This window comes from Anomalospiza imberbis, chromosome 14, assembly GCF_031753505.1.
Source record: "Anomalospiza imberbis isolate Cuckoo-Finch-1a 21T00152 chromosome 14, ASM3175350v1, whole genome shotgun sequence".
Classification (NCBI taxonomy): domain Eukaryota; kingdom Metazoa; phylum Chordata; class Aves; order Passeriformes; family Viduidae; genus Anomalospiza; species Anomalospiza imberbis.
In genome coordinates, this window is record NC_089694.1 from 16,936,779 (window position 1) to 16,960,085 (window position 23,307).

The 23,307-nt window shown below is 56.6% G+C and overlaps 1 protein-coding gene across 3 annotated transcripts; it reads right to left on the minus strand.

Moving 5' to 3' along the window:
* Positions 1–5,668: 5,668 nt before the first annotated feature.
* Positions 5,669–23,307, minus strand: LOC137482665 (actin-binding protein WASF3-like). Of its 3 annotated transcripts, none has more exons than XM_068205176.1 (9): positions 23,205–23,307; positions 12,810–12,962; positions 9,798–9,932; positions 9,522–9,675; positions 9,144–9,261; positions 8,865–8,980; positions 8,125–8,382; positions 6,659–7,041; positions 5,669–5,872 (listed from the first exon to the last, which is right to left on the minus strand). In XM_068205176.1, exons 2-9 carry the CDS (start codon positions 12,940–12,942, stop codon positions 5,715–5,717), a joined length of 1,455 nt encoding a protein of 484 aa, XP_068061277.1. In that variant the 5' UTR covers positions 12,943–12,962; positions 23,205–23,307; the 3' UTR covers positions 5,669–5,714. The 3 variants fall into 3 exon arrangements, with proteins under 3 accessions (XP_068061277.1, XP_068061275.1, XP_068061276.1); XM_068205174.1 differs by having other exon boundaries at positions 8,805–8,980; positions 23,205–23,301; XM_068205175.1 differs by having other exon boundaries at positions 8,805–8,980; positions 12,810–12,959; positions 23,205–23,288.

Here is a 23,307-nt window from a genome sequence, read left to right on the forward strand (position 1 = left end):
TGGCCTCAGGGTCCTGTCAGTCTGTAAGTCAGACACCAGTTTGGGTAAGGTCACATCAGCTCTGCCTCCAGGGGACATTCTCCATGCAGCTCCTGCCCGGGGGTTTCCCTCAGCAAGAGCCCAACCCTTGCAGCAGGCTCTGGTGACACCACCAGGGTGGTGTCCTCCCCTGGGGACATCCTATTGTCCCACCCTGCCTGTGGGCACAGCTCTGAAGGCTTTGGGGCAAACACTTCCTCCCTGAAGTTCTAAACTCTGGGGCTCGGTTTGGTTTTTTTATTCCCTCCACCAGCAAAATACAGGCACATTTTTCACCTAGAGAAGGTGGAGCTTGGAAAGAGTGAGCCTAAAAACCCTGGGGTTTGTCCAAGAAAAATCAGATTCACACAAAAATAACCCCCTTTGATTCTCAAAAAGATTGAACAACTTCAGAGTCTGGGTTTGGGTTACAAGTGTCTGGAAGAGGAGGTTTTCCAGAGGCTGTCTCATGGATTGGTGACAACCCTGGGGGTCAGTCCGCGGTGCTCCCAGGCACCATTCCCACCCCTCCCGTGGTCATCCCAGAGAGCACAGCTGTGTGGGGGCACGGAAAGCCCCCCCGGGGGCACAGGGACCCGTTCAGGGACAAACCCAGCGTGGCTTGGCTCTCCTGGGCTTTGCTCAGGCACTTCTGCGTGGGGGAGTGGGGGGCAGGAGAGCCCCGGCGCTGTCACCAGCGGGGGACATGGCTGTGGTGCTGCTCAGGGGTCACCTAAGGAAGGGACAACAGCCCTCAAGGTGCTGCTGCCCAGGCGAGGGGAAATTTATGGGTCAGTGAGCGTTTGAGGCTTCTAAAGTGCAGTGCAGGTTACATGGTCTTTGCTGTAGACTGTAAACTCCTCAGGACAGACTCCTTGCCCTTATTTTTATTTCATTAAAAAAAAAAAATCTGTAAAGTGACATTCCAGCTGAGAAAACCTTACCCCTAAATAACTACTGCTACAGGAAAAACAGGAATATTGGTGAAAGGAACAGCCTGTGCTCCCCTTGCCAGCACCCCCCATGGGGAGTGCTTCCCATGGCCATCCCTGCTCCATCCACAAGGAAGTGGCACGGAGTTTCTGCCAGCTGGGGACCTCTGGAATTCACCCTCCAAAATGCCACCTCCAGTGCTACCACCTGCCTCCCTCCAAGCAAAGCTCCCATTTGTCATTAAAGCTGGGGCGTTCATTCAGGCTCAGGGGAGCCTGCAAAGATTCTGTTCAGGCTGTTGGGTGTCTGGGAAGAGAGAGAGAGATGGAAAAGTTGCTGGGAGGAAATTTGAGGGCTCTTCTGTGGAAAGAGGTCTCTGAAGAAGCCAAGTCCAGCCTGAAGTTTGTCCCTGGAGTAAAACCTTCCCAAGATGAAACAGCTGCCAAGGCAGGACCCTTGTGGGATGGGTGATTGCTCCTCTCTAGGTCTCGTCCTCGGGTGGGAAATTAGAAACCAGAAACTGCCCAATCCATTCTTCCTGCAGGACACTGATCCTTTAAGAGCCACCAGCACCACCAGCCAGCCCCAGTGGTCACTCCAAATCAGGGGGACGCAGAGTGCAATTCCAGGAGTGAACATAGCAGGACTTCCACCAACCCCCAGCAACCTGAGCAGGACCAGCCTTCACACCTGGTGCAGCTTCACAGGTGCACCATGGGCACCCTGTAAAGTCCCTTTTCAGATGCACCTGGGATGTCCAAGAGGTTCCTGATGGACCTCAAGGATGACAGCCTTCCATTAATATCTCCAAGCAGAACCAAAATTTACTCATTTACTGTTCCACTGACTCCAGCCCAACCCATTTGTATGGACACACAGGATCTTTCCCCCCTGCTGTTGACAGCCATATTTATTATTTTTAATCTATGCCCATAAATTGGCAAGTAGGGGAAGCAGATAAAATGGAAAGAAGAGCTCTCAGGAGGTCAGTTGGACTCATTAAATGTTTGGCACTCTGTGATTATCCTTTGGCAATGAAATGCCACTGCTATATTTTAGCAGGGAACACGATACCTTAATGTACAGGAGAACCTCCTCAGCCCAATTCTGGCACTCTTGAGAGAGGAGAAATTCAATCATCTGTGACCTGGATTGTATTTTTTAATGTCTGCCAAGCTAGATAAAATACTTAAATATTCACTTTTATATCAGCCCACATGAGGATTTGAGCACTTCAGGTTGTGTAACTGAGCATGGCCTACTTTGGGGAGGATGTGCAGAAACAGGCACATATGTACAAAACACTGGGTGTGCAGCATGTGGGGCAGACAGACATTGTTAATTAGCGTGGCACAATCCCAGCAGCACCAGCCCAGGGCAGCCAAGGAATTGGTGTCCCTTCTGGCGGATTGCAAAGGTCACCTGAGCAGAAACCAGGTGAATCTGCCTCAAATAAAGGTGGTGAAATGTGGCTGAGTGCCTCAAGGGAAGGCACTGAGGATGGAATGGCTCTCATGGGACTGGGGCATTAATGCTCCAGCTTGGAGATCCTGGAGGTCTTTTCCCACCTGAATGATTCCTGGTGCTTGCCTGCCCTGTGGTGCTGTTGGGAGGGTTGGGAAGAGCTGGGTGTGCCGTGGTCAGACCAGGAATGGGTGTCCAAACCCACCCTGAGGTCACTTCTCCACCAGCTCCACCAGACACCTCTCTGGGATGAGGATGGGGGATCCCAGCCCTGCTACCAAGACAGCTTAGGGGTTGCCATGGCAGCTCTGGTCCCTGAAGAGGAGGATGGTGATGTGTCCAACCAGCTGGCAGTGCTGGCAGGTCGTGGTGCTGCTGGCTGCCTTGGCAGTTGTGAGCTGGGTTTGTGTTATCAGGGGATTTCCTTCAGCAGAACAGGACGGGTGAGGATGTGCTGGGGCTGCTGGGATGCCCGATGGGGGCGTGGTGTAAGAACATAAAGATGTGAGGAAATGGGGGTGAGCCTTTCCTGCCCCCCTGGGGCTGCCAGCTGTGCATCTGCTCTGCAGATGTGGCCCGAGTGACCTAAATGTCCTTTAGGGTCCCTTCCAACCTTCCTATGATTGTCAAGCACTTTGCCGTGCCGCGGCACCAATGCTGACAGCTGCCAGCCCCAGCACAGGTGCTGTGAGGTGACAGGGCCACGGGAGGCCCCAGGGACAGCCCTGACCTGGCACGCACCCACGGAGTCCTGCCCCAATTACCACGGTGCCATGTGACACACAGAGAGCAACTGGTGCATGAAAAGAAGGGACTTGGTCTCTTAGGGGCACTGGGCTGCTCTCCAGCTCCCACCCGGACTGGCTCAGCTCTGCAGAACTGGGACAGTGACAGAGCCAAGGGATGAGCCAGTCCTGTGTGTCCCTGAGCCCCTTCCCAGGGCCAGTGGGGCTCCCCAGCTCTGCTGGCTCCCCACAGCGACTCTGCAGCCCCTCCACCTCTGGAACAGATAAGAGCAGCTCCACCAGCCCCTGCTGTTTTCTCTCTCACACAAAGGGTTATTACCCTTCCTAAATTACCTAGATAAACCAAATTTCTCTTTGCTTACACACAGTTTTGTGATTGTATCTACGTTAATAACGCTCTACCAGAAACACCACCTTAAATGTTGCCCTGAATTTTTACACTGCTTCCTTCTGAACCTGCTCCAGCCAAACCCCAGCTGCCTTCCCAAGGAAAGCAGGTCCTGGGCATTGCAGGGACTCTGTAAAAAAGCTCCTGCAGCCATTTCCCTCCATCTCAGAGGGTCAACATCAGAATCAAGAGCTCTCAGTGTGCACCAGGAATTTCCTGGCTGCCTGCAGGGTACAGTGTCTCCCTGCCCCTCTGGTCACTCCTGCTCCTTGTGTTGTGCAGATGAGTTATTCCCTGTATCCTGCTGCTTCTTGCCTTGCCCTCTCCCACGTCCCAAATCTGTTCTGCACCCCTGCTCAAGGCCACTCGGCAGCAGAGCTCCCAGCCTGGGTGTGGAGCTGTGGAAGGTGTCACATCCAAGGGACAAGAGACCATTTTGTGCCACTCAAGAGAAGGGAGAGCTCCTGGTGGCATTTCCCAGCACCTGGGCAGAGGATTCACCACATCTGGCCATGAGGGGTTTGTCACTGGGGGCAAATGAGCAGATGTCTGGGACATTGCTCAACACCAGCATTTCCCAGGAAATCAGCAACCTGGTCTAGTGGAAGGTGCCCTTGGCAGGGGCTTGGAATGAGATGTCTTTAAGGTCCCTTTTATCCCAAACCATTCTTGGATTTTGTGAATTTAACCATGAGCATTTGGGTCGCAGCCATATCCTCCCACCTCTTTTACAGGTCTGGCTGCTCCTACATAATCACAATACTGCTGAAGTAGCCATCACCTGCAGGGCTACTGGGAGAGAGGCAGGGAATTGGGCACAGAGCTCAGGCTTTCCCTGTTCAGGGACTCGTGGTATAGGGGAACACAAGAGAGGGTCTGGGGCCATCACACTGGCCAATCCACAGCTGGTCCTGGCCCATTTTCCACAGGTGGGGAACCTCTCCCAGCTCTCTGCAGGTTTTCACACCTGCCTGTGATATTTCCAGTATTTCCCACCCCTTTGCTCTGCCTTCCTCTGTGCCTGCTCCCTTTGTAGCTCTGTGAAAAGTCTTCCATGGGTCACGCTCTGTTTTGATGGGAACACAGGTTATTTTCAGTGCTGAAACAGGGCCTGGTTACCCAACTCCTCCATCAGTGCCCAAACGTGGGACAGGGGATGGAGCGGGATCAGGCAGGGGAATCAGTGCCTGGGTCTGAGCTGATCTCAGTTGTACAGGCACAGTTTGTGGGGCTGCAAAGTGCAAGCTGAGAGTTTACCTGAAAGCAGCAGATTGACTGTTTCACTCTTTCCCAAATAATACTGAAATGGTGTCATGCTAAGGCCAAGGAGAGCTGGGCTTAGGGAAGCTCCCTGGACACCTCTACTCCTTCACTGGAAAGGGCAGGACAAGCCCAGACAAGGCTGTGTCTCCCTGCCAGCCACACCAGCCTTGCCTTCCCCCTTTGCTCCTAGAAAACCAGCTCTGAGGGTGGATACAGGCTAAAGTCACCAACACCTTGGGCTGCTCATGACACTTGGTCTAATGGAGGGTGCCCCAGTTTTAGATGGGCTTTAAAGGTGCCTTCCGACCCAAAGCATTCCATGATTTTCCAGGGAGCAACAACACAAGGGTGTAACTGCTACTCAACATGGTGCGTTGCTCTGTGGAGAAGGAGGCTCCTGCCCACACGCAGCCTTTGGAGCTGCCTGACCCCAAACCACCAGCAGCAGTGTCCCCAAGCCCACCCCTGAGCTCCCGTGGTGGCACCAGCTGTGCAAACAAGGCTTCTTCTCCAGGAGCTTCTCCAGGAATTATCACAATTAACATTTAGCTGGAAAAGCACTGCTGCCTCTGGGGCTCCCTTCTCTCACAAAGCACGCTCAGGGCCAGTCTCCGGTCTTGCTCCAAGTGTAAATCTGGAGTAATCCTATTAACCTGCCTTCAGAGAATTTTGGAAGTCATTAACTGCAAAGGTGCTGCTAACTTCTGGTCTCACTGCCCCCGAGGTGTATCCTACCAGTGCTGCTGCTGCTGCTGCTGCTGCCCGAAGGGTTTTTGACATAGTGTAAAAGCAAAGCTCCTGCCCGAGCGGGGCCCCGCACCCGCCGGCAGCGACGTTGGGGAAGGTGCCTATACACACCTGGAACGGAGCCGGGAGCTCCGAGCCCGCCCAGCCCGGGGCCCTCAGTCCGACCACTCGTTATCGTCCAGCTCGGAGTCGTCGTCGGACTCGCTGTACTCCACCGCGATCCGGCGCGACAGGATCGTCGCCACGTCATTGCCCACGGGCTCTTTTTTGGCCTCTTGTTCCCACTGCTCCTGAACCTTCCGGAGTTGGATCCCTACAGGAAAGGGGGGAAGAAGGCTTCAGAGGGAATGCACCCAGTGTGCAGCATCCCCCCAGTTATAAAGGATTGGCTGAGACAAGAGGGCTGCTGCCCTGGTGGGAACAGAGTTATATGGGATGAGAGGATAGGATTGGTAGGACAAGAGGAAATGGTGGTAAACTGAGAGAGAGTAGGCCTGGACTGGATGTCAGGAAGAAATTCTTCCCTATGAGGGTGGGCAGGTGATGGCAAAGGTTTCCAGAGCAGCTGTGGCTGAATCTGGATTCCTGGAAGTGTCCAAGGCCAGGCTGGACACTGGAGCTTGGAGCAGCCTGGGACAGTGGAAGGTGTCTCTGCCCCTGGCAACAGGTGGAATGGGGTGAGCTTTAAGGTCCCTTCCAACCCAAACCTTTCTAGGATATTATGAATATATATGATTACAAAGCTGTATCATAGAATAAAACTCCTCTGCTTCCACTCAGCCTGAAGATATTGAACCTTCTGAAAGGTTAAATTTACCATTTGACCTGGAGATTTGCAGGAAAGGGAAATGTGAGAGACCTTGGAGCACATCATCCACTACAGCCTGGGAGGATGCCACATGCCTGGGAGCTGCCAGCAATCTGTGGGGCTTCATTCCACCTCCAGCCGTGGCTCCCCCACTTCTACACTGCATTTGTTTCCCTGGCAAGGTCCCACCATCCTCGCCCATCACCTGGCCACCGGGCTCATCTTCCCCTCAGTGTCTCCAGTGCCACCCAGCTCTGCTCTGTCACGGCGGGTCCGGGTCCCCGCACTCACCCCTGCGGATGGCGGCCAGCAGGTCGCTCCGGGCGTCGCTCATGGGCATCAGCGGGATCTGCGGCTTGCGCGGCTCCGCGGCGGGGGCGGGCGGCGAGGCGGAGTGCGCCGGCGAGGCGGACACGGCCGGGGGCCCGGGCGGCGGCGGCGGCGGGGCCACCGGGGGTCCCATGGGGCCGCTCTGCGGCGGGGAGGCGGAGTAGGGGCCGGGGGGCGCGGGGGGCGGTGACGGGGCGTAGGACGGGGCTGCGGCCGAGCCGGGGGCCAGCGCGGGGGGAGCCGAGATGGGGCTGTCGAAGGCGGTCTGTGCCGACGGGATGACGGGCGGCGGCGGCGGCGGGGCCGGCGGCACGAAGAACTCGGCCATGGGCACCGGCTGCGGGCTGCAACGGCGGGCAGAGGGGTCAGCGCCACCAGAGTCACAGAGCCCGGCGATGGGCTGAGTTAGGACGGGCCCGCAGGCGTCATCCAGCCCCACTCCTGGCCCTGCGCAGGGCCATCCCCCAAAGTCCCACCCTGGGCATCCCTGGGAGCTCTGTCCAAACGCTCCTGGAGCTCCGGCAGGTTTGGTGATGTGACCATTCCCTGGGGAGCCTGCTCAGTGCCCCACGACCCTCTGAGGGAAGAAGCTTTTCCTGATATCCAACCTCAACCTCCTCTGACACAGCTTCAGGCCATTCCCCTCGGTCCTGTCACCGGTCATCACAAACAAGAGATCAGCATCTGTGCCCCTCCGCTTCCCCTCATGAATTTGTGGACTGCAATGATGTCTCCCCTCAGTCTCCTCCAGCTGAACACACCAAATGCCCTTAACCACTCTTTACACACCTTCTCCTCAAAACCCTTTGCCATCTTCATGGCCTCCTTTGGACAGTCTCTAATACCTCAATGTTTTTTTTTTTTTATATTATGGTGCCCAAAATTGCCCCCAGTATTCAAGGTGAGGCTGCCCCAGTGCAGATCAGAGCAGGACAATCTCCTGCCTTGCCTGGCTGGTGATGCTGGGCCTGATGCCCTCTAGGGCACCCCTGGCCCTCCTGGCTGCTAGAGCACTGCTGACTGAAGGATGGCACCCATTACCCATCCCAGCATCCATCACCCATCCCAGCACCCAGCTGGCTCCACTCTGGCTGGGTTTGCTCTGAGCCCCAATGAAAGCTCTGTCCCAGAGTTGGAATGGTGGTGGAGGTGTGCAGGTGGGATGGGCTATGGATAATGCAGTGGTGGAAAGCAGGCACCAGCCCAGGGGAAAACCCTCCATCCACCCTGCCCCATTATCTGGGATGATGCTACCCCAAAAGCGCCCCTGACTGATTTGGCCTTGAGTCTCACCAGGAGTTTTGGACCATGGAAGCTGCAGAGGAGGGTTCTGCTGCTCCATCAGCCCAGAAATGGGGGGGTCAGACTCCCACCAAACCTCCCTTCCTTTGGACACCCCTCCACCAGCAGGCAGGCTGAAGCTTTACCCGTAATCCTTGACGAGGTGGGGTCTGGGCCCGTTGAGGACGGCCTCGGGGGGCGGCGGCACGTGGGGCTGCTGCAGGCGGGTCAGGCTGTTCTGCCGGCTGCCCGCGGCCGGCCGGAACACGTGCTCCGGGGGGTTGGTGGCTGCCAGCCCCTCCTTGTGCTCCGCTGGGCCCAGGTGGGCCGCCGGGGCCAGCAGCTGCGCGGGGTGGTTGGGGCTGGCCGGGTACGAGTGGTCGGCAGCGTCCGACGCGTAGGACCTGCAGCACAGGAAAAGCCGACTGTTGTACTCCTGAGGGAGCTCAGGGGGTGTGGGTTTGGGGGTGTTTTGGGGTTGAGACAACAAAACAAGAAAAAGCCATGAAAATATCAATGTACAAGACAGCAGAGTGAGAGCAGAGGGGAGGAGGACACAACAGAGCTGAACCACTCTCTTCCCTTAGCTGCGAAAAAGAAAGTGCTCCGGTTTTATCCCACTGCCAAGGCTCCTCCTGAGCTCCTGGATGACACCCTGGGGACACCAGGGTGAATGAAGCTGCCACATGAAGCCACCATGAAGCTACCACAGGCTAACAGCTGAGCACCCCGACCCCGCTGTGGGCAACACGTCCCCCGCAACGACGGAGAGGAAGAGCATAGCAAAGGAGAGCCGTGAGCTGAAGGTGTAGGAGGTAGAACCTGCCTATTATCTGGGGACAGTGATCCTTCCGATGATGCCATGTGATAGGGGGATGGTGAGAACCTGTTATCCGGCCGGAACTCTTTATCATACGCCATCATGTTCCACTCCAGGCGCCGGTTGCGGGCTTTCCTCACTTTCTTCACCTCCCGGGTGGAGTCCTCCACCAGCCGCTGCTCCTGCAGGAACACAAAGCCACAGCTCCAGCCCGGCTCCTCCAGACCAGGAGCATCACCCAGCCCTGTGAGATGCATCCAGTGCAAGGGAGGGGAGCACGAAGATGCACCAGGAGGTGACTGTCCCCAGGTCCAGCCCCCTTGTCCCCCTCCTGCCCCCAGCCACCTTCTGCCTGCGCTTCTCCTTCCTCTTGTCTTCTGTCGCCTGCAGCATCTTCTCCTTCCATAAGTTGAAGAAGTAGGAGGGGTCAGTGTAGAATTTGAGGCCATCCTTCTTGTCATCCCTGGAGGTTGGGAAGGGGAGAGAGAGGGTTACCAGCCACAGGAGAAGATCCCCTGTTCCCCTTCCCGAGGGCTTTGGTATGATCATGACCATGAGCTGTTGCCCCACCACAGACACATCCAACACAGCAGTCAGCACCTGCAGGCTGTGGACACACCTTCCAAGCATCCCACGCAATGGGGGTGGCAGCACAGCACCCAAATCTGATCCTTCTTATGGAAAGGACTCCCTCGGAGCCCCAGGGAGAGCTGTGCCCCGTACCTGTAGGGTGTGAGGATGTTGAGGGGCGGGGGTTTGTCGCAGCGCTGGTACATCTCCATCACCGGGTTGGGGATGGAGTTGCGGGACACGACCTGCTGGTTCTGCACCGTGGAGCTCTTGAAGGCTTTCCTCATGTTGATGTCCTGCAGCGAAACTGGGGGGCACAGGCAGGACAAGGGATGCAGGGGTGGCCTCAGCCCGCCGAGCACGGCATGGCGGGGCTCTGGTCCCGAGAGCACGTCTGGACATCAGCCCAAACCAGCCCCAGCCCCTCACCTTCCTCCACGGTGGAGTCCAGCTGCGTCACCTTGATGACCAGCAGGTCCACCCTCTCCTGCAGTGAGTTCATCCTCATGTAGAAGCTGTTGGCTTCGTTGAACAGCTCTCCGAAGATGTCTTCTGCGTGCCTGCCTGGCAGGGGACAACGCGCCCGTCACCACAGCAGGTGGCTCGCCCAGCTCAGCCCATCCCCTGGACCACCCACCTCCCCATTGGCTCCGTGGGGTGCTCTCCCCAGCCTGGATTTCTGGGAGCTGAGCCTCATCCTCTCCCAAAGTGCTGCAAGGAGGCGGGGGAGCCAAAACGAGCACCCCTTTCCAGTGAGAGCTGTACCCACAGGGGCACAGAACATTCACAGTGCCCCAAAGAGCCCTCGGATCCATCAGGACAGATCAACCCAAAAAATGACCACCATGACCATAACGTGACCTGGGGAAATTCAGCCCAGGTAGAAAGCCAAGAGCAGGGCAGTGGGGACAGTGCCACAATGGGGAGGATCTGTAATTTGTTTCACTTTATCACTTCTTCTCCTGCATCTCTCAGTGCTTCCCTACAACAGCTTATTTATTTAGGGTTATTTATTTAGGATCATTTAGCTTTTTATTAGAGTTATTCCTATCATGGAGCTGAGTGAGGTATCTGACAGAGCATTGCTGATACCTGTAGGCTACAGCACCCATCCTTCCCATCCCATCCCATCCCATCCCATCCCATCCCATCCCATCCCATCCCATCCCACCCCATCCCATCGCATCCCATCCCATCGCATCCCATCCCCCTGATCCTCAGGGTTTCCTCCAATCCCACCTATCAAACAGTTCCTCAGATCAGGGCACTTCTAAAACCTCCTCAGAGCACTCACCAGCTTGGTCATATTTGACTCCCTTTTCCCCTGGAGTCGGAAGCCTGAGCAGACATGGGTGCTGCTCATGTGAGCCACTGCACTTCCAGCAGCTCCCTACGTCCTGGGTTTATTTTTCTGGGAGTATTTTAGAGCAGAATCTACTTCTGGAGGTGTGTGAAAGGGGCCGGGGTGGGGGCTGAAAAGGTTCTCTCTCTCTATTTTAAGTGGATATTCTGCATGAAATAGGTTGCCCCGGTTAAACCTTCACACTGGTGTGTGCAGTGCTCTCATTTGCCCCTTTTCTGCTGAGATCAGTCCCAGGGCTGGAAGACAGCTGAGGGTTTTGACCTTTGATAGAGACCTCTCTTCCTCAAAAAGCTCTAAGTTTAAAAAGAATAGCTTGGGGTGCTTTAAATCTTCACCTGACCTTCCTATTTCTGACCAAGTAGAGAAGCAAGGGGCTCCTGAAGGCTTTCCATCCCCCACTGCACAGACCAGCTGTGGGAGGAAAATGGGCCTCAAAATGCCACCAAGTCCCCATTTCTAGCTTGGCCAAAAAAAAAAAAAAAAAAACCAACCCAAAACTTAAAAAGTTTATCTATATATCTATATATCTATGTATCTATGTGTCTATGTATCTATGTATCTATGTATCCATTAAAATATAAATATAATAAATATATAATAATATTAAATAATTTAAAAATAATTAATAATACCAATAATAATTTCTTTTATAAATAATTAATTCTATAAAATTATATTAATAAATATATATAATAAAATTTTAAAAAATTAAAAGTATGCACATCCTCCTATTTTCAACAAGCTGGATAATTCCCAGTGAATTAGGAGTGGCTGCAGCCCACATGGCTCTCACACAGCACACAGCCCCAGTTTCTCTGGGTTTGAAACTGGTGGGAGTGACTGTGGCATCCCCTTGGCATCCATTGCCATCCTGGTGCCATCCCAGTGCCAGCCAGGTGCCATCCTAGTGCCATCCCAATGCTGTCCCAGTGCCATCCCAATGCCATCCCAGTGCCATCCCAGTGCCGTCCCGGTGCCATCCCAGTGCCATCCCAGTGCCGTCCCAGTGCCATCTCAATGCCATCCCAGTGCCATCCCAGTGCCGTCCCGGTGCCATTCCGGTGCCATCCCGGTGCCGTCCCGGTGCCATCCCAGTGCCGTCCCAGTGCCATCCCAGTGCCATCCCATTGCCGTCCCAGTGTTGTCCCATTGCTGTCCCATTGCCATCCCAGTGCCATCCCATTGCCATCCCATTGCCGTCCCAGTGCCATCCCATTGCCATCCCATTGCCATCCCATTGCCATCCCATTGCTGTCCCAGTGCCATCCCATTGCCGTCCCAGTGCCATCCCATTGCCGTCCCAGTGCCATCCCAGTGCCATCCCAGTGCCATCCCATTGCCATCCCATTGCTGTCCCATTGCCATCCCAGTGCCATCCCATTGCCATCCCATTGCTGTCCCAGTGCCATCCCATTGCCGTCCCAGTGCCATCCCATTGCTGTCCCAGTGCCGTCCCAGTGCCATCCCATTGCTGTCCCATTGCCATCCCAGTGCCATCCCATTGCCGTCCCAGTGCCATCCCATTGCCATCCCAGTGCCATCCCATTGCCATCCCAATGCCATCCCATTGCTGTCCCAGTGCCATCCCAGTGCCGTCCCAGTGCCATCCCAGTGCTGTCCCATTGCTGTCCCATTGCTGTCCCAGTGCCATCCCAGTGCCATCCCATTGCCATCCCATTGCCATCCCATTGCTGTCCCAGTGCCATCCCAGTGCCGTCCCAGTGCCATCCCAGTGCCATCCCATTGCTGTCCCATTGCCATCCCATTGCTGTCCCAGTGCCATCCCATTGCCGTCCCAGTGCCATCCCATTGCCATCCCATTGCTGTCCCAGTGCCGTCCCAGTGCCGTCCCAGTGCCATCCCAGTGCCATCCCAGTGCCGTCCCATTGCTGTCCCAATGCCATCCCAGTGCCATCCCAGTGCCGTCCCAGTGCCATCCCATTGCCGTCCCAGTGCCGTCCCAGTGCCGTCCCATTGCTGTCCCAATGCCATCCCAGTGCCATCCCAGTGCCATCCCAGTGCTGTTCCATTGCTGTCCCAGTGCCGTCCCACACCAGGGTGGCTGTGCCATGACTTACTGAGGCTGCCCAGCTGTTTGATGATGGCAGCCAGCGTGCTGTTGGTGACACACTCCAGCTCACTCGTCACCCCATCGGGAAGGGCCCCCCGGCACAGGTGCCGGGGCTCGATGTTCCTCTTCACCAGCGGCATGGCGAGCCCTCACGCCTCTCCTGGGAAAGGAGGGAGAAAGGAAAAATCAAAATACACAACTTTGTCTGTTCCCCCCACACTCCCTCAGCTTCCTCCAGGAAGTTCCTCCTGCCCACGCTGGGACACGGCAGGTACAGCAGGACTTTTCCAAGCAGGGGATGGATGCGCTCTGCGGGTGCAAATCTTGGGGTGCTGGTGAGCACCCAGATGCCAGGCTGGGGGTGAGGACTTTGTCCCTGCCTTTGTGCCACCGTGTCCTTTCCCACTCACTTCCCAGAGCTGTGCTCAAACCAGGAGCAAACTCCCCTGTGCTGCAGCCCTTCAGCTGGCCCCGAAAAGCCTCATCCAGCCCAAAGAGAAGCGAGGAAGCGCTTGTAATGCCATTATTTCCAGCTCGCTGCAGGCTCTCCAGGGTTTTTTTTTGTGCACACATTACACTGAGACAAGCTGCTGCGGCCAGCTCATCCCAGCTCCCTGCATGGCCCCCCAGCATCCCTGGGTGCCCCCATAACTCCTGTGTGAGCCTCCACAGCATCTTTGGGTGTTCCCCCAGCATCCCTGGGTGCCCCCATAACTCCTGTGTGAGCCTCCACAGCATTTTTGGTTGCCCCCACAGCATCCCTGGGAGTCCCCTGCCCCATTGTCCCCCATGGACTGGGGATGGTTCATTTTCTACAGGGTTTAAAGAGATGTAGGGAGATCAAAGGCCTCATCCCCACTGAGGGCACCCATGGGAGCTGCAGGGAAGGATGAAGGATGGGCACCATGGGCTGTGGGGTGCTGGGGACAGGGTACCCTGCTGATGTGAAGGTTGAGTGGTGGGAAACAGGCTGGGAAAAGAGGCAAAAAAAAGAGGATTTATTATCCACAGTGGTGTCTCCTGGGACTGGGACACAGACCCTAGGACTGGGATGGGGACACAGATCCTGGGACTGGGACAGGGACAGGGACACAGACCCTGTGACATGGAACAGACCCTGGGACTGGGATGGGGACACAGACCATGGGCCTGGGACACAGACCCTGAGACAGGGACAGGAATACGGAACCTGGGACTGGGATGGGAACACAGACCCTGGGCCTGGGACACAGACCCTGGGACTGGGACACAGACCCTGAGACAGGGACAGGAATATGGACCCTGGGACTGGGATGGGAACACAGACCCTGGGCCTGGGACACAGACCCTGGGACTGGGATGGGGACACAGACCATGGGCCTGGGACACAGACCCTGGGACTGGGACGGGGATGGGAACACAGACCCTGGGCCTGGGACACAGACCCTGGGCCTGGGACACAGACCCTGGGACAGGAACACAGACCCTGGGACAGGGACAGGGACACAGACCCTGGGACTGGAACACAGACCCTGGGACAGGGACAGGGACACAGACCCTGGGACTGGAACACAGACCCTGGGACAGGGACAGGGACACAGACCCTGGGACTGGGACAGGAATATGGACCCTGGGACTGGGATGGGAACACAGACCCTGGGCCTGGGACACAGACCCTGGGACAGGGACAGGGACACAGACCCTGGGACAGGGACAGGGACACAGACCCTGGGATTGGGACAGGGACACAGACCCTGGGACAGGGACACAGACCCTGGGACTGGGACAGGGACACAGACCCTGGGATTGGGACAGGGACACAGATCCTGGGACTGGGACACAGACCCTGGGACTGGGACAGGGACAGACCCTGGGACTGGGACAGGGACACAGACAGGCAGCGACCCCACAGGCTGACACAAGGGGGTCTTGTGTGCCACGAGTGCAAATGGGCTCAGCTCAGCTCCCAAAGCAAAGGCAAACTGGTGGCTGTGCTGACCAGAGGGCACCAAGAGCATTCCCAGAGAGCAGAATCCCCCCGTTTCCCGTCCCGAGCATTCCCCACCCACCCCATCTTTCCCAAAATGTTGGCAGCCAAGGAAGAGCAGCTTCCGTCATTCGCCGCGAGCGGAGCCAGCGATGCTGCCCGCGAGCGGAGCCAGCAATCTGCAGAGTTCACATTTTTTGGCCCCGGCAGCGTTAGACAGAACAGTTTCCCATTGACAGCACCCGGCCAGCGCTCCCAGCAGCGGCAGCAGCTCCTCCGCTGTTTTCAAATGCAAATTCCAGCTCCCTCCATGGAGGAGCCCAAAGCCTTTCCGAGGGCTGGGCTCTGCCCAGGGCGCTCGGGGTGCCACGGGAAGGAGCCGGCCCTGAGCCCTCCGCAGGGCTGCGCGGTGCTTCGGGCTCCGAGCAGACTCTGTGTCCTCCAGGGCTCCCCAGAGCCACTGCTCGCGGATGTGGGGCTGTCCCCGCCTCCTAAAAATCAAATCTCTGCCGGCAGTTTTTTCCTGTGTGACAGACAGCATTTGCAGGGGAGGCTCTGCTCTGGCCATGTACAACCCCTTCCCCTTTCTGGGCACCCCCGAGCCCCCCCAGGCTGTGCAAAGAGCTGAGGCAGCTTCGCCCCAAGCTGGTTTTATGTGTCACCCCAAAACCTGCCCTCAGAGGCTGAGCCCTGGCACGTCCCAGGGCTGCAGGGACTGGAGGGCACAGGGCAGAGCCCTTAACGAGCTGCCTGGGCCCAGCAATTAGAAACAGGGAACAAAGAGCCATTCTCAGCATCCCTTTGGGCCACAGCCACGGACACGGCCGCTGGACGCAGCCGTGGCACCCGGGGATTTTTGTCCCTGCACAGGGGACCGGGGGGAGCTGGGGCCACCTGAGCCCGCAGCCCCCATGGGGACCTTGGAGCAGAATGAAGGAAAAAAAGGGATTTTGTGGTTTGAAACTTCCCAGCAGGGACAGATTGGAAGAGAGGCAGAAAGTGGGTGAGGGGTATGATGGCAGCATTTGAGACTGTGCCATGGGAGGGCATCCCTGGAGGAGGAAAATCCCTTTAATCTCACCCTAAAGAGGCCAAAAAAGACTCTGAGCTTGCAGCAGAAAGAACCAAGGAGGAGTTTGGCACACTTTTATGCAAGGACAGCCTGTAAAGGAAATTTTGGCCAAATCACAGGAACAGCTGCTTTCCAAACCCCCCAATTAATGGAGCACAGGGATCAGAACCCATGGACAGCCCTCCCCCAACAAGAGTTCTCTCAACCTGCTGCACCAACAGCACCAAACCTCTGACTTCTGCCTTGAAATCCCAACTTCCCACCTAAAACCTGTCACCTCTAGGCCTGTCCTGAGTCCGGCTCTCTGGGTGGGGATGGGCTGCACGTGAGTCCAGAGAGGCCAACTTCATTTCTAACCTCGCTGGCACATGTGGCTCACCCCCACCAAGAGGCTGCACACAAATCCTGAGCACTGAACCTGGCCAGAGCCTCAGCAGGGGATGCTGGGCTGTGCCCAGCACTGCTCCTGCTCTTCCTGGTGTCACAGGTGATTTCCAAGACGTCAAGGGGGTGATTTTGGATGGCAAAATCTTTTCCTCAGATGTTCAGGAAAAGGCTCCCAAGGGCAGGGATGGTCTGGGTGCAGGCTCTAGGATCATGTACATGGATTAAAACCTATGGGATTTCGCTGTGTCCTGGGTGGAAGGAAGCCAGGAGCCCCCAGTGGGAGGTGGGGTCAGGAAAATGGAGCCACAAACTCAGCAGGAATTTCTTGGACGGTGAAGACAGAAGAAATGGGACCAGCCAGGGGCTGGTTCAGGTTTCAGGTGCATTGTGGGGATTGTCCCATCACTCAGTTTTTCCCCGTGGCTGGAGAGAGCAAATCACTCTAAATCTTGTACAGGGAAATGCCACAGGTCAGGGGAGACACCCACCAGCTTCCCACCTGCTTCCCAAAGCCAGTGGTGGAGCTTGGAAGGGAATCACACCCAGCTGAGCTGACCAGGCAGGGGAGGACATGGGACAGAATCGAGCTGTTTATTGTGCCATAAGATGCTGATTCCCCCAAGGAACAAACTGCCAGCAGCATCTCAAATCCAGAGCTGCTGGCAGCACTGAGGAGCAGCCCCTGCTGTCCCAGAACAGTTCTGGGCAATAAGGGCTGCCCCAGTCCCTGCAGAGCAGGCTGGGGCAGACTTGCAGCTGCTGGCCCAGGGGTGACCCCTCCAGCTGGCTCCTTCCAGATGTTATCCTTCACCTCAGCAGCACCAGCATCTGGCAGTTTACATCCTTGGGGTCCATCGGGGCAGAAAAGCAGCTCTCATTTTGTAAGAGGGTCCAAAGAAAGGAGTTTTGTGTCCTGTCATTGCTCCTTATATTCTTTGCAGCAGCTTTCCACGTGCATAACTGTGTCCTCATCCCCTCCCTGCCCCCAAAGCCACTCTCTCCCACTGGGCTGGGATTTACAACCCTGTAGGCAGATCCAAAGTGGCCTGAAGGACCAGGTGTGCCCTGGTGGTCCTGCAGGAAGGGACAGGCTGGAGACCAAAGATCTCTCAGGTGCTGCTTAATCCCTGTGGCAGATTTCTGGGTTGGTCAGTGGCCAGCACCTGCAGCCCTGGAGCCCTGTGTGGTGTGGCATGGGACAGAAGGGAGAGGTGTCCTGCCTCCCACCTTCCTTCACTGAGCTGTGGTGGAGCAGAAAACCATTTTGGGGTTTGTTTTCTGTGGGTGTTCCCTGCAGGAGAAACCTGGAGTGGGAGTGGAGCAGAGATGGGCAGCACTGGAGGGAAGGATGTCCATGCTGCAGTCGAGGCACCTCCAGTATTTCTGATGGGATCAGGGGTGCATGAGCAGCAGGAATGAGGGAAACCTCCTTCACTCTTCAGTCAGCCAGGAAAAACCCCGAGCTTGGATTTGGGGAGGATGTGGGTAAGTGTGTGGTGAAGCAAACGCCTCAAGACTGGGAGATGGGGTCAACCCTGCACTAAGCTCAGTTCTGGGCCAAGATTTGGGGCAGTCTGTTTGCTCAGCCCTTGCAATCAAAGCTCTTTCCCAATTTGGGCTTCCCGGGGTCGTCCTGAGCCCTGAGGAGCAGACACTGCCAGGAACTGGAGGCTTCTGCAAGGCAGCAAATCTTTGGTCAGATGCCAGGAGCCAGAGTAGTGAAAAAAACAAGAAATATGTTGAAAAACTTATTATCCATGAACAAAAAAAAAAAAAGTTTGTAAGTGAATATTAAACAAACAAGAAGTGCCACAACTTGTGGTGGCTGCTTGGGACCCTGTTTTGGTGCAGAACCCTTGGAATGAAGAGGTGAAGAAGGGCTGGGGGCAGGAGGGAGGCACAAAGCAGTCCTGAAATAGTGAAAGGAGCAACAAACCTCCTGAATCTGAAGTCAGGGAAAGGACAAGAGGCAGAGCTGACACTCAGTGGGGCTTGTAGATGCTTGAAGGAGCTCATCCTGTGGAGTTTGGCAGGATAGATCTGGCAGAGAAGAGGGCTGGGAAGGATCTGGGGGTGTGTGATGCTTCTGAGCAGACAGAAATAGGTGGTAGGTGTGAAAGCAGCAGCTTCTCGAGGTGTCAATTTGTGGAGCATGGTGGAAACCAGCGTGGGATGGTTCAAAGAGCAACAGGACAAACCTGCAGAGGGCAGAGAGGACACCAGCAGCCACCTCATGGTTGAGGGGCAACCTCTGGTTCAGGTGGCCCTAAACTCCTTCTTTCCTACCAGTGTGGGCCATGGGGAGAGCAGAGCCTACAGGGGCTGAAGTTTTGTTGTCTCAGGAGAAATTCAGCCAGGAAAAGCTGTGCAGGTGGCTCTTTGTGGTGCAGGGAAAAACCTGCCTGGGAGAGCTGGGCCAGATCTGCTGATTTACCTCCCACAAAATGGAGCGTGAGCTGCACCGCAAGGACTCACTGCTCCAATTTACAAAATGCATCTGCGACCACTTCGTCATTTGTTGCCAGCCCCAATGCCTGAGAACACCAGCAGCATGACAAATGTCACTGCTCCCTGGGAAGGTGACTGCTGCTCCAGAGCTGCTGTCCAAAGGTTCATTAAATATATTGAAACCAGCTGGATCCCAAATAAAGCAGAGGGCTTCAGCAAGAGTAAATTCTCAGGGTGGCACTGGGGGCTGGTGGGCATGGGAGAAGCAATGCCACTGCCTGCCCCTTCCTTGACACCTCTGCATCCCAAAGGAGCCTGGCCTTACAAATGGTCTGGGGCCACGGAAACACCCCAGCCCCACTGCAAAAGGGTCAGCAAAGCATCAGGTGGAAAAATGCCTCGGAGACTGAAAACCCCAGGGTGTGGGATGGTGGTTTTGTCCCCCATCCCCAGGATATCAGCCCGGGGAGGCTGGAAGCCAGGGCTCGGGCTCGCCATGAAATGAGTGGAGAGGTCTCAGCCCGGGGCGGCACAGAGGGATTTTTCTGCCGGCCAGGAACAGCTTTGGGTGGAGCTGGGGAAGGGCCAGGCCCTGCTGCCAAAGAGGGGAGAGAGCTGTGTCCGGCTGGCCGCGGGGCACAGCTCCATCGCTCCCTGGCCGGGCTGGAGCCGTGACCCGCGTCCCGCCGGGAAGCGCTGCCCCGCCTCTCCCCCGGGCCCTCTGCGGCTCCTCCTGGGCGAGCTCCGCCACGGCAGCTGCCGGCAGGCTCCAGCGAGCAAACACTTCACAGCAAAGTGCAACACAACGTTAAATCATAGCTAAAAATATTCCTCGGGAGCTTTGTTAGTGAATGCCACCGTTGGTGGTTTGGTTCGGGGGATTTTCCCCCCCTCCTTCTACTGTAAAATGTTTCAGCTCTAGGAACAGCGCTTGACTAAACTGTCTCTAAACCCCCACCACTCCCGAGGGCTGGGCTCTGCAGCACCAGCCCTGCTCAGGAGGATGCCATAAAAGCAACTGCCTCGTTACCCTGGGCTCAGTACAGAAACCTCGTCCTGCTGCGAGTCTGGTTTAAAACAAACAGGCTGCTGGAGGGGTTTTACCTAAATGATGTTTCTTTCAGGGTAGGTGAGAGCAAATGCTGGAAATCACAGAATCACAGGAAGGTTTGGGTTGGAAGGGACCTTTAAGATGATCTCATCCCACCCCCTGCCATGGGCAGGGACACCTCCCACTGTCCCAGGCTGCTCCAAGCCCCGATGTCCATCCTGGCTTTGGACACTTCCAGGGATCCAGGGGCAGCCACAGCTGCTCTGGGCACCCTGTGCCAGGGCCTCAGCACCCTCACAGCCAAGAATTTCTTCCTAAATTTTAGTCTAAATATCTCCTCTTTTGGTTCAAAGCCATTCCACATTGACCTATCACTATTTCCCCCTGTAAAATGTCTTTCCCTCCTTTCGATAAGCCCCCTTTAGGTACTGGAAGGGGCTCTGAGGTCTCTTCAGAGCCTTCTCTTCTCCAGGCTGAACAAACCCATCTCTGGCAAGTGGATTTTCAGGCAGTACTTTCCTTGGGGTTCAGTTAACATGGAGTTTGGGTTCTGTTGTTTGATTTCTCAGAAATGGGGAGCCCTGGCAGTGGTCATGGAGCTGAGGCCCACTTCTCCAGGTCCTTCCCATTCACCCTTTGCCTCTATCTCTGCTATGGATACAGATCAGACTATCCGTATCCACGCAAAATCCATCCAAAAAAAAGGACATCCATCCCGATACCCTAATGCTGAAGGGGAAAAGGAGGGGGAAGGTTGTGGATGGAACTATGCACGACCCTCCTCCATCATCCCTTGGCTGCTCCATGCCTGGTTCCTGCACGAGGAATGCCCGGGAGCAGCGGCACTGCCTTGATCTTCAGAGGAGGCGTCAGGGGCTGGGGCTGTGGGAACACAGCATAGATTTCAGCTCTGCTTTGGCTGCAAAAGATCCCTGCTGGCCCAGGAATCATGCGTTGTTTTTAATGACTCTATCACCAAAGGAAAATCTTCAATGACAGCTTTTTTTCCCTTTTGTGCCCAGCTCATTACCAGAAGGATCTCCCTCGCTCGCTGCCGGGCTGTGCGGGCAGGACGCTGCTGAACAAACCAGCCTTTTTCTCCCCAGTATAGAAGGCGCTTTGATAAACCGGGGAAACCCTCGGCCAGCAGCGAGGGGCTTTCTGCAAAGCCGCCGCTGCTGCCTTGGGGAACAGCCGCAGGCAGCGCTGGCATCTCCAGCCGCGGAGCAGAGCGCTCCCAGCCAGCCCCAACCTGCTCCCTGCAGGGCTGGGCTCTGCCTGCTGCTCCCCAGCGTGTCCAGCTGGGTTTTCCCAGCAGAGCTGGACGTGCACCCTACAAAACTCCGGGTGCATGTGGGGAAGAGGGGGCAGACACCAGCCCGGAGCTGGCTGCAGCCTCGCTGCTCAGAGACGTGCGAAATGCCGCGGCTCATGCCCGCGGGGTGCAGCTCAGAGGGTGTCTTTTTGGAGGAGCAGCTCTGCAAAAAAAAAAAAAAAAAAAAAAAAAAAAAGAGAAAAAAAGCGCGTTCTTGCTTTTCTTTTTTTATTTCTTAACACTTCTGGCTCGAGGGCTGTTGTTCGTAACTTGTCAAGATCTTGGCATCGGCGGCTGATTTGTCATCCGCCATAAAATGGAGGATGAGCATCTTTGGTTCAGAACTGGGCCAAGGGAGATGACAGCTCAAAGCAAAATATGCTTCATCTCCAGTTTTCTCCGCGGGCTTCAGCTCCCGGGAAAAGGAGAGGACATTTGGGGTCTGAGTGCATCACAGCGCTCTGGGTAAGAGCCCTTCTCCTGCTCTGCGTTTGTGACAGCACAGCCCGGTGCACATTAACCCTCTGCCTGCCAGAGCAGGCTGTGCTGGACTGACGCCGCCACCACCCTGCCCTCCTCACCGAGCTCTGCGACCTGTCACGCTGGGAGCTACCGAGATACTCAAATACCACCAAAACGCCATTTTTTAAAAAGAAAATGATACCGGCAATCTCTTTAAAACCCAGGCAGTGAGCTGCAGCGTGAGGGGTGTGCCTTGGCACGCTGAAGTTTGGAAGATGAATTATTAATCCTGCCATTCCCGAGCTGCCCGCGCATCCCGGCGCTGCGCTCCCCTCCCCTCCTCCGGCAGCGTGTCCGGCCGCTGGCTCCGGTGTGCCGGCCACACAGAGCAGCCACAAACTCCCTTAAAAAGCATCTCAATCCGCAGGTAATCCATCGCGCTGACACCACCACGAGGCAGCAAGAACTCGAGTTTGAAGCGACAAAATTAAAGCTCCCTGCAAGTAGCTGAATCACTGAGCGTGGAGGCCCAGGCTCGGCAGCTTTGAGGGGCTCTGGGCCCACCTGCAGCTCTGCCCACGGCGGTGCCCCGGGCTGGGGGGGTCACCAAGGGGGCTCTGAACCCGGCAGGGCTCCAAATGCCTGGGAGAGCACCAGGATGGGGGAGGGGGAGCGTGCATGACAGGTGACAGCAGGTTGTGCCCTGCTCAGCGCTGTCCCCTCTGTATCCCAGCCTCATATCAGCCTGCAGAGCCCCCCGGACCCCCCCCAGTTCCCCAGCCAGGGGTTGATGAGCCCTGCCCTGTACTGGTTGTGGGAGCACAGGCAACCCTGGGCCCAGTTTATCCCGCACAGTGATGTAAAGGTGAAGGATCCTCCCTCCCCAGGATGGCAAGGATGTCAGGTGAAGCCCCCCGCCCCCACCCCGCTCCATGCAAGGGTGCAGAGCAGCCTGGTCCCCCTCCCTCTCCATGTAGGAATGCGAAGTGACAGCGCACACACCCCCTCCTCAGCGCAAGGGTGCAGAGAGGCCCGGAGCATCGCGGTGCAAATATGCCAAGCGCTGCCGGGATCCCTCCCCCCGCCATGAAAACGTGCGGAGCAGCCTGACCCACTCCCCTCCAGGCAAAGGTGCAAAACGTGGAGGATCCCCCCCACCCCCGTCCATGAATAGCTGCAAAGTGGAGGGACCCCCACGCAAGGATGCGAGGCAGCTTGGACAGCCCCTTCCCAAAGCAAGGATGCGAAGGGATGGAGGACAGCCCCCCGCCCCCGTGCACGGATGCAAAGCTGGGGGGGATGCAGCAAAACGGGGATGCAGAGCGGCCCTCCCCCCCGCGCAAGGATGCGAAGGGACGGAAGGACCCCCCTGAAAGGATGCGAAGGGATGGAGGATCCCCCCGAAAGGATGTAAAGGGATGGAGAACCCCCTCCCCCGCAAGGACTCCCCCCGCCACCGGAAAGATGTAAAGCAGCAGAGCATCACCCACCCCCCATGCCAGGATGCAGAGCGGTGGGAGATCCCCTCCACGGAACGATGCCCACCCAAAAGGATGAAAAGACATGGGAGACCCCCATAAAAAGGCCGCAAAGCCCCCAGTGCCCCGCGAAGGGACGTCCCCCCATTCGCGCTCACACCTGCGGGCACAGGGACCCCCCGCTTTCCCTGCGCCGCGTCATTCCCGCACCCCCTGCGCTCACCTCCGCCGGGCTGGGGGGGCCGGGATGTGTCTCGGCAGGGCCGTGCGGGGCCGTGCGGGGCCGTGCGGGGCTGCGGCCGCCGCCGCCGCTGCCCGCGCCCCGC

What these genes read in the sequence shown, in the direction of transcription:
- LOC137482665 (XM_068205174.1), bottom strand. Translation starts at nt 12,942, where the DNA reads ATGCCGCTGGTGAAGAGGAACATCGAGCCCCGGCACCTGTGCCGGGGG. An exon ending in AACATCCTCACACCCTACAG is followed by an intron (nt 9,262 to 9,521) that starts GTACGGGGCACA and finishes CCCAACCTCCAG; the next exon opens with GGATGACAAGAAGGATGGCC. An exon ending in AGGAGAAGCGCAGGCAGAAG is followed by an intron (nt 8,981 to 9,143) that starts GTGGCTGGGGGC and finishes GTGTTCCTGCAG; the next exon opens with GAGCAGCGGCTGGTGGAGGA.